At 41.9% G+C, this 10,152-nt stretch overlaps 2 protein-coding genes across 4 annotated transcripts; one reads left to right on the top strand and one right to left on the bottom strand.

Moving 5' to 3' along the window:
• The first annotated feature begins 77 nt into the window (after positions 1 to 77).
• Positions 78 to 1,814, top strand: nudcd2 (NudC domain containing 2). The gene is made up of 4 exons (XM_080773263.1): positions 78 to 280; positions 374 to 422; positions 879 to 1,030; positions 1,378 to 1,814. The coding sequence occupies exons 1-4, from the start codon at positions 92 to 94 to the stop codon at positions 1,459 to 1,461; spliced, it is 474 nt and encodes a 157-aa protein (XP_080629389.1). The 5' UTR covers positions 78 to 91; the 3' UTR covers positions 1,462 to 1,814.
• Positions 1,815 to 1,895: 81 nt separating this feature from the next.
• On the bottom strand, positions 1,896 to 9,669 carry ccng1 (cyclin G1). 3 transcript variants are annotated; one of them, XM_080773260.1, is made up of 6 exons: positions 9,448 to 9,669; positions 7,908 to 8,174; positions 6,925 to 7,184; positions 5,003 to 5,081; positions 3,876 to 3,986; positions 1,896 to 3,075 (listed from the first exon to the last, which is right to left on the bottom strand). In XM_080773260.1, the coding sequence occupies exons 2-6, from the start codon at positions 8,172 to 8,174 to the stop codon at positions 2,884 to 2,886; spliced, it is 909 nt and encodes a 302-aa protein (XP_080629386.1). In that variant the 5' UTR covers positions 9,448 to 9,669; the 3' UTR covers positions 1,896 to 2,883. The 3 variants fall into 3 exon arrangements, with proteins under 3 accessions (XP_080629386.1, XP_080629387.1, XP_080629388.1); XM_080773261.1 differs by having other exon boundaries at positions 5,003 to 5,085; positions 6,932 to 7,184; XM_080773262.1 differs by having other exon boundaries at positions 5,003 to 5,085; positions 6,935 to 7,184.
• Positions 9,670 to 10,152: the final 483 nt, after the last annotated feature.

Here is a 10,152-nt window from a genome sequence, read left to right as displayed (position 1 = left end):
CTATCTTACAACCAGGAAGTGACAGCTCCTCCAGTGAAAGAAGAAGATGCTCATTTTGACTACACAACACGGACACAACAGGAGCAGCAGCATGTCGGTTAATTTCGAGGAGAGGAGTGGGGTGGTCCCATGCCAGACCCCCTGGGGGTCCTGGTACCAAACCATGGAGGAGATCTTCGTCGAAGTCAACGTGCCGCAGGGGACGTCCGGAAAGGAGGTCAAGTGCAGTTTGAGCTCGAAACAGATGGAAGTTTACGTCAAGGGAAAAGAGATAATCAAGGTAAGTGTTGGGTGTTTTTCTTCACACACACACACACACACACACACACACACACACTCCTGTTAACATCCTATGTTTCTTCTCCACTTTCAGGGGAAGTTTTTTGGGACCACTGTGTCTGACGAGGGGACATGGACTCTGGGTAGGTTCCATCACCCTTAACAAAATTACTCGTCAACTTTTACACATTTGATTTGTTGGAACAGTGGTTCTTCTCAGTCACATTTTACCCCCATACGATGTTGTTGTTGTTGGGTTAGAGCTAGTACAGAATTATACAACTGTCTTGTCTATGCTGTAAGTGCATCCTAGGATCTGAATTGTAATTCTTATATTCCCTTTTTGGGCTTACTTTAGCTGGTGAAACAAAGAGTGAAATTAACCACATTCAAGCTGTAGTTTCTTATTTTGGACATGCCATTAGGTGATAACTTTATAAAATTATTAAAGAGAACATGCTTGTGCGTCTGAGCTTATTAGATGCTATTTTTTGGAAATATAAAATAGGGCCTTTCCTGATGTTGCTGGGGAACCCCCCTCAAGAGATGTACGTAGAGAATAAGCTCTCAGTGACTCTGCTCCCATGTTCTCCCCTCAGAGGACAAGAGTTTAATCCGCATCATCTTGATGAAGGCCAACCGTCAGGCAGGGAACTGCTGGGGGTCCCTGCTAGAGGGCCAGTACGCCGCAGACCCCATGGTCCAGGACCAGATGCAGAAGAAACTCACACTGGAGCGCTTCCAGAGGGAGGTCTGTATGACAGTCTCACAGAACACACAAACACGGATATTACACTTACACTGCATTACACTCGTTTACAAGAGGGTCCACCATGTTCAATTCATCAAAACATTTAGAGACGTACAAATATGTGGGTAATGTGAATCGCATAATTGGTAGCACATTACTTTTCTCAATGACAGTGTTTTTATAATGTCATTTGATAGTTATGATGCCATAGTCAATGATTGTATAATTAATACCTCATTTTGGGCCATTGTACCACGATGTTGCGCCACCAAAAATAGATCTGCAAGTCTGTTGTTATCCAGATCAGTGATACCGTTATGAATTGGTTTGTTGTACTTCTTTGACAGAATCCTGGCTTTGACTTCAGCGGAGCAGAGATCTCTGGGAACTTCGCTGGTGGTGGCCCAGATTTCTCCAGTTTACAGAAGTGACTGGTGTAGTGACATCATCAACCAGCTGTTCTGCTACAGTACCTACAGTAACTGACATCACTGAGGACATCTGTCATGTGGAGACGAACTATCCTACCGTCGTTCTACAAGGACAAGCAGCACTTGCCTTTCAGCCAAACTAATACAGGCTGTCAAGATGAAAGCCATAACCTGTACAGTTTGAAAGTGTTGTGGTCAAACACCGCAAGCAGACAATACCCGACGTTCCACCCACAGAACTGAAGACAACAGAATGCTGGTGCTTCTGAAGTGTATGTGTGACTGTGCCTTTGTTGCCATTCTTGTTTTATACTACATAGCTAGTTGAGATTTATTCTGAAAAACGGGACTGTTTTCAGCAGTTGAAATGTAACTGCTAGTTAGTGTTTATATACATTGGATTTATTAATAAAATAAAACAATGTACTGCAAGCTACTTTTCAATATTTTTATTGAAAGGTCCAAGTACTGTGTATATAGTTAAAACCAGATGATAGTCAGCCAACAGTTTCAGAATTTATAATGAAAAGAAATCCATTTTCAATGCCAAATCTTTATGTGAAAAGGGGTTAGCAGAAATACAATACAAAGTCCAAACAGGAATGTCACTGCAAAGACTCAATATCTACTCGCTGAAATCAATTCATTAACAACGGTTCTTCATTTTGGGGTTTGCCAAGTTATTCTGAATAACTTTGCATAAAATGACTCATCGGTAACCATTAAGGAGAACATTCAGCTCTAAGAATTACGCCTATCCTATGAGCGAAACAAATCAAACATGCCAGGCTCAACTCTAGCTTCAGGTCACAGGAGAAACCAGACTACAACCGGCAACGTTTTAAAATAAAAACATCTTTCATCACCTTGGGTAGGAGTGTGCCGTTCAGACAGTTAATCGACCTAGGGTGGAGTTAAGGGTTTTGGGCCCGATTTCTTGGTTCCATTTTTTTGCTGTTCACAAAACCCTTCTCCCTCCTCTTCCACATAGTGGCCTGAGGTACCTAGGTGGTTCTATACTTATTTTTGCTTAAACCCAGCAACCCATGCCAGGGAATACCAGAGTACTATGGCACCGATTCAAACGAGAACATACTGTACACTTGTGCAAGCAAGTCAAACCATGAAAAAGGAAAAAAAAAAAATCACGTTTAGATGGCTGCAGGAATTAATTCAGCAATGCTCATTAAGTCAGTGAGGCCGACGTTAATGCAATGTGCTTTTCCTTAAAGAACTCCGTCATCTATGACTAAGTCCTGTAAGGAAAATGGTGGGATGTGTGTGGGTTGACCACCACGACCCAATGGGGCAACCCAGACATTTTAATGTAACATTATCAAATACTTTTTGACATTTTGAAGTCAAAAGGAGAGAAAAGCTTGAGGTCAGGTTTGTGGTTATACCCACCGAGACACACTGCTTTTAAAACACTGACTCTGGGATGGTGGGAAGGTGAGCTATTTTGTAATAGCTGTGCTTCAGTTGACGCGCGGTTCTTCCTGAAATAATCCAGCGGGGTCTCTGGCCGTGTGGCTTGAAGCACTTGGTGGTGGTGTATTCAATGAGCCATTTTCTAGCCAGCTCCCTCATGCAAACTAGGTCTCCATCTTTGATCTGCAGAAGGAAAAACGCAGAATAAATACCCTGTACTGTTGGCAGCACATCACAGCTTCTATTTAAAAACCATTGCCAATCAAACGGCATTACTATCCGTTTCTTCACCGTGCGTCACAACATAATCCTGTCAATGCTCGCAAGAGATTCTATTCAACATCATGATTAATCATTACCTTGCCTAAATGTTGCATGAACCCTTACTTTTAAATTAATCAGTTGCATAATGGCTCTGGCTTCCCAACAGAATAAAACTCCACCCATCAGATGACAGTTGAATCACATCGTCATGGCTGTTTGGCCTCTAGTTACGGCACATGTGTTTAACCCATTCTGACCCGAGATCAGATTCTAAAATTGTCTTCTACATCCTGACATTTTTCTGAAAAAGCTGTTTCTATGTCAGTCGTTCTTTGATTTTTCAAAAATAGCAGACCTACAAGCTCGTAGCGCGGTATGAGCTTGTAGATCTGCTATTAACCCATTCTGGACGGGAACCCCTTTGTGTTTTAAGCGTTATGTTATACTTTAGCTATTTTTGGAAAAATCGTGAAAATGTGGTGCAAATCTTTGAACATATATTCTTTCACAGCGGACATTTTTTATTCAAATCTTTGCTTCTGGGGTGTCCCTGAAACAACATTTTCAGATGGGGGTCGGCAGCCAATTACATATCATTTTGGTGGTCCTTGAAATGAAAATGTTTGAGAATGATTTCAGGATTTAGAAGGCATTTATAGAATCGTCCTCAGCCTCAGGTCTAAATGTGTTAAAAGGACAGAATGGCACTGGGTACTCACGCTCAAATGCTTCTGCAAACTCAGCAGAGCCAGAGATATTTCGTCGGCGTGCTCAGGGTCATGATGTTCCTGGGCTTCGAGAGACAACAAGGCCATGGCCAGCAGAGAGGGCTGTAGGGAGAAATACAAAGATAATTTACTTCTGCCCTGAACTGTAGTTAAAAATATATATAAAAATGGTGGCCCAATGGTGGTTAGCTCAAACGTCTGGGCACCTAGGCTGCTGAGCCAGCCCGACTGCGTGCCGCGGGTTCAACTCTCGATCCCGACGGCCTTTGCCACGTGTCTCCCCCCTCCCAAGCTCTCTCCCCAATTCCTGCCAGTCTACTTTCAACCTATCAAAGGCAGAAAACGCCAAAAACAATACCCTTAAAAAAAGGTATGCAAAAAAGAAAAGAAAAAGGTATGCCACAAAATATTTGCAAGGTGTGACCTGTGACCTGACTTGATGCCAAATTGTACTGTGCACATCACAAATTCCATCACCAGCTCATGTCTGCGCACATGTGAGTCTTCCAAGTTTTGGGACCGCACAAGTACACCGACTGCAAATAAAATACGACGCTCTGAGGAGAAGTTGAATGAGGAGATCCAATGGTACTATATTATATTATTTGACAATAAAGGACTTTAACTTGAAGTGATGTCAATTAGCAGGTTTGTTAAAAAAGGTATACAATGGGTGCCTGCTGACCAAGAGGTCCAGGCACATGCCACATAGGCTTTGGCCTGACAGCGCGCCGCATGTTCGAGTCCCATTCATGACGACCTATGCTGCGTGTCTCCCCTTCTCTCTCTCCCTCTTTCCTGTCTAAATTCACTTGATACTATCAATAAAGACAGAAAAGCCTAAAACAAATCTAGACGCTGAACTCCTAATTGCTCCTGATGAGCAGGTTGGTGCCTTGCATGGTTTCCCCTACCATCAGTGTGTGAATGGGTGAATGTAATGCACAATGTAGCTTCTAAGCTAAAGACACTTTAAGTGTAATCAGGCCTTGCCCTTCACCAAGTACAAAATGTCTTTGTTCCATATGTATTATTGTAGTATTTCTTTTTCAGTGACTAAACTCAACAGGAATTACCGTAGGCCATCATAAAATGGGTAAAAAATTCTAATGGCTTACCTTAATTTTGGAGAAAGCAAAGGAGCAGTGGCAAGCTTTAAGCTGAGCCTCCAGTCTCTCAAGATTCAGGATGTTCTTGCTGTAAAGACATTTGTAAATATTAACAATTATTGTTTGTTAGTGTAATTGGGTTTGATGGGTGTTATATGAAATTACTCAATGGCAGACATACATTTGGTAACAAAACACAGGAAGCAACTACTAAGAATAAGGGAATTCATATTGATGCTATTCAAAGTTAATATTAAAGTACCGCTTTGATAATAGTTACCGCTAAAGCTGATAGGTCATGGATAAAGCCCAGCTCAGATTCTATAATACACCCTAAAACACTCTTTAGGTTAAGGTCACATTTAATTTTGTAGTTGTTGCAATGGTTTTCAATAGGAACGGAGTGATTGCTATTTTTTGGCTTTCTGTGTGTTGCATTTATGCATATCCATTTTTTAAGGCTGCGCTGGCTACACCAAACAGGCGGCCGGAACCTGCAACCACTGTGCAAGTGTGACCGTACCCTTAGCCATTTTTCAGGGGAATTCAATTCTGCACAGTTGGTTTTCCGGTATGGGTTAAATACTACAGGAGCATAAAAACATGGAGGGCCTGTGAAAAGGGGCAATCGGCACATTGGGACCAGAAGGCGTCAAAGGCGCAATTGGCACTGAATGAGTTCATAATGAATGGCTATGTTAGATTTAGGCAGGTGTTACGACTTCCATCTTGTGGTGGACATTTTCTCACAATTAGATTTTTGCCACAGACATACAAGGGGTCAATAATATAAGGGGTCAATAATATTACCAGAAATCATAGGCAGAGAATGGGAAAGGCAGCTAATAGGATATTTGACCAACAGTTAACCATTACCGTAGGCTATTCGTTTCAAGGACCACATGGTCAACGTTATGTAAATAAGATGCGCTTTGTAGATCAGCTGTTTACACAAGTTTTGCCTCTTTCTTACATTATTTGACAATTTGGCCAATGTTTGACAATTTTTATAGTATAGTTTGTGGATTACTTTTGATGCAGCAATCGTCCTTTTTAATTTCATTAATTAGTTGTCACCTGGAGACCCATCTAGAGACCCACATCATCTCTCTCTTAGCAAGCAGTCGTGCTGATAGCAGAGACAACAATACTACATATTACTATGTGCGCAATAGCCAGTGGCAGTAGCCTACATCTATGTACAGCAAACCTACATCAGGCAATGAACACGACCATGCTGTTTCCAGGTCTCCTCCAGAGGGGCGCCATTGCGACTGCATTGAAAGTTGTAACGCTTGCTTAGTTGTAGCCTACTCAACCAATAATTAACTTAGTGTCAGCTATTGTCCTCTACTTTCATATCCATTTGACATTTAGTGGCAGAAAACGTGCATTCAGTAAAAGAAAATATCTCAGAGTTCCCACAAGATTAAGAGAGTCTTGCCACGGACAAGTTTGTCCATGTACGGACATGTTGTTGACCCCTGGATTTAATGTGCAAGCATAGACAGTAGTCGGTAATGGTCAAGGCATATAGCACACCTGAATGTAATCCACCCATTATACATTTGTATTAGCCGTGTTGCTTCAATCATGATGTAGCATAACCCATTTTGGGCGGGAACCCCTTTTGGTGTTTTAAACATTGTTATAATTTAGCTATTGAAAAATAGCAGCTCTACAAGCTCATAGCGCGCCACCGAGTGGCGCGCTACGAGCTTGTAGGTCTGCTATTTTTGAAAAATCGTGAAAATATTTATTTCAGAAAACTGGAGATTTTTTTTAAATGTTGAGGTCAGGCCTAAATGGGATAAGGTCACCTAAATCAAACAAAATCAGCGTTGGGTTTGATGCCCCACTGAACCTCTTTTACAGTGGAGTAAACAGAGCACTGGTTTCAGCCCTGGCCTGCAGGTAGGTCTTCTCCTCACCTGTCGTCGTCGTCGTCCAGCTGCTCCTGGACGTGGCCATGAAACAGACGGAGGAAGCGGAGCGCCGTGGGAGCTTTCACCTTCCAGTACAGCTTCTCCATGATGATCTTCTCCATCCGCATCATGTCCGACACGGTGAAGCGCTTCTGGCTGATGCGGATGAGGTTGTTGGCCATGGGAACGTGCCTCTCCTCCTCCGTGGACTTCACGGCAATGTAGAAGCAGCACAGGCCCACGCAGGACAGGTGCTTCGGCTGAATCTGGAACAGCAAAGAAGCGAGAAGTTTAGATGAAAGGATTCAATGTCAAAAACGATGTTACTGTATGCTCTCTTAACCACATTAGCCCCATGTCATACAGTAGACCATGTCGTGCAGGAAGAATGCCTCATCTACAGGCACACAACGTGACTCGTCATGAGACACATTGTGAGCTTAGAGCTCTACCATTTTTGTTTTTCACATTTCCGCCTACGGTATAATGACATGGCCAAAGTAGGATCACCAAGTTGTAAGTGGTTAAAAAAAAGGAAAGGGAACCAAATTTGCAGCCACCTTTTATTTTAAAATTGTCTGGTTACCCGCCAAAGCATCTGAACTGGACACCAACCAATTACACACCAATGTGAAGATGTCAATCTTCTTACCTTTAGGGCTGCAACGATTGATTATTTTCTTCACGATTCCAAATAATAGAGAAATGCAGTTCTTTTTACATACTGTATCAACTAATATGATGTGAAAGGATTCTAATTGTTTTTTTAACCACCTTGAGCCCTATTTTATACTTTGTCATACAACGGCATCTTGCAAAAATAAATCTACAAGCTCACCATTTCTACTATTTTGAAGGATGGCAAGTTGAAAACGATCAACTTTTGCAAGCATATTGGAAAAATATATTATTCTATGAAATGATTGATTGTTGATCATCTTTAATTATCCATTAAATCAAATCGGTTTGATCAACACAACCCTTCTTACCTTCATGACGGAGATGAAGCGATCGAGCAGGTTGACGGCCAGGGAGAAGGTCTCCGAGCTGAAACCAAAGAACCTGGTGAGGAAGTGAAGGTCCTTCACCTCAAACTCCCGCAGTCTGGCGGTCATCCGCAGGCCGTTGTCGTTTGCCTGTTCGATGAGCCTCAGCCCGCTCAGTTTGGGCTGGTAGCGGCCCTCCCGATCCATGAGTGCCTTCAGCTGCACCGCAAAGGGCAATGCCCCGGGTCCTGTCGTTACTGTGTCAAGCATCTGTAATCGTTAAAAAGAAAAATTATTATAAAGAAACTGTATGCTCAGTGAGATGAGAATGTGTTAAATAAATACAAATTGTCATTACATGTTTCTGATTACATGTTTGATAAAAAAAAAACAATATAGAAACTCTGAGACTGAATATTTTTAAGTTAATGTTTCCCCGATTATAAATTACTGGCAAATGAGGGCATAGGTCAGGACATCAGGACATCATTAATATGTAAAATGAACACTTCTGTAAGCTTGTGAGGTCATAGTCTACACTACAGTGTGTATGTTGTTGTTATAGCCTAATCTGTGTGGCCACTTATTGTATGTAATTATTATGTGGTTGTCTTTGAGGGCACCGAAACCAATTCTAAATAAACTCTCAATGTTTTTTGGCAATAAATGACTGAAGCTTGAATATTTAACGTGTGCCTGTCTTCTCACTTGAGTCCAAATATGTACATGTACATTCCTGCTTGTACAGTCCTACTTACATTACAGTACTGCTCAGCCAGTTGTCATTGAACTGGATTTAACTGGACCAAAAAGGGGTTGTATTTCCATTATTATGTCTGTCCACAGTGTCCATACATGAATACGTCTGTCCAGTGTCCATACATGAATACATTACGTATTAAATGTAAACTTTCTAAAACCCCAATCTATTATGATCAACTTATATGTCGTTTTTCAATGGTATTTTGTGAGCCTTGGTTTATACTTCGTCGTGGGACGGTGACCCAGCACGAAAATAGCTAGCCGTGGTACTTCACATGACGCAGTCATGTTTCAGGGCTAGAAAATGGCCATACAGCGTTGTGAGCATAATACAGTAGTAAACTATATCTATGGTTGCGAGCTTGTAGATTGGCCATTTTCGGTAGTAGCGTTTGGTTCAGATCAGAGCCATCTAATAAAACTATATGGCTCTGGTTTAATTACATCCCATAGAACGTGGAGACAGTTTGGCTTGTGATTGGTTGGTTGGTTTACGAAGTGAACGAACCAGCCAATCAATGAGCGCGACCCAGGCGTCCGTCCGTTCGGGATATGGGAACTTTGGGGTGTCAGACTCAGACAGCGCGTCTGCGTCATATAAACATGTCAGGACATGTTCCCCCTCGTACACAAACGCAAACAACCACAGATAACACAGAAACAAATATTTCAACTGGACATTTTAAACTGCATTTGGTTCAAGACATGTCTACCGTTACCAAAATGAGTAATTTAACAAATGTATACAGTTTAGAAACACGTGATTAAACAGACCGCTTACCTTGGTTGAAGGGAAGTTTTGCTGGGATGATATGCGAAAAGCGGCCGTGTAAAAAGGAGTATCCACACGATTGAGGTTAATGGATTAATAAAGAATACAAAATAAAGAATAAAGTGTCAGTATGAACTTCCAAGAAGAAAGTTTAAGCGTTTTTAAGATTTCCTTCTATGCACACCCCCCTACCCTGGCGTAAGGTGACGGGGAAAGGGTTCTCAGACTCTCATGCTGGGATAAAACTACCCTATGTCCATACAGAGAACGATCTCATTGGCCATTGGTGGATGACGTTCCCTGTTCCTAAAACCCCATTGGGTAATTTTTCCGTATTCTGTGTATTACAAAATCTTAGTCCCACCTTTCCACAAAAAGGGCGGATCCTCCACACTGTATCCCCCTACTATGGCCTTCGAGACATTTCTAGGTCCATGCATGGTCCCAGCTTGGGTTTCAGAGGTGTATGTACTATGTATGTATGGCTGCATATCATGTGCATGTCAACAGGACATATTCGCCTCCCAGAGAACTGCCCAAAAATAAAAACCAATTTAAATGGTTATTTATTGGCCTTGTCGCCACGGGCCCAATTTAATATAATGTATTATCTCTGACTCTGATTCTCTGGTGTCCCAATCTCAGAACATTGGTCAGATCACGGTCTGTCAATTTGGTAGACTACATAAATGTATTGCCAGATTTGTAGCATAG

This window comes from Protomyctophum bolini (assembly GCF_963924005.1).
Source record: "Protomyctophum bolini genome assembly, chromosome: 10".
In the NCBI taxonomy this organism is placed as follows: Eukaryota; Metazoa; Chordata; class Actinopteri; order Myctophiformes; family Myctophidae; genus Protomyctophum; species Protomyctophum bolini.
This window is presented reverse-complemented; position numbering and strand designations above follow the sequence as displayed.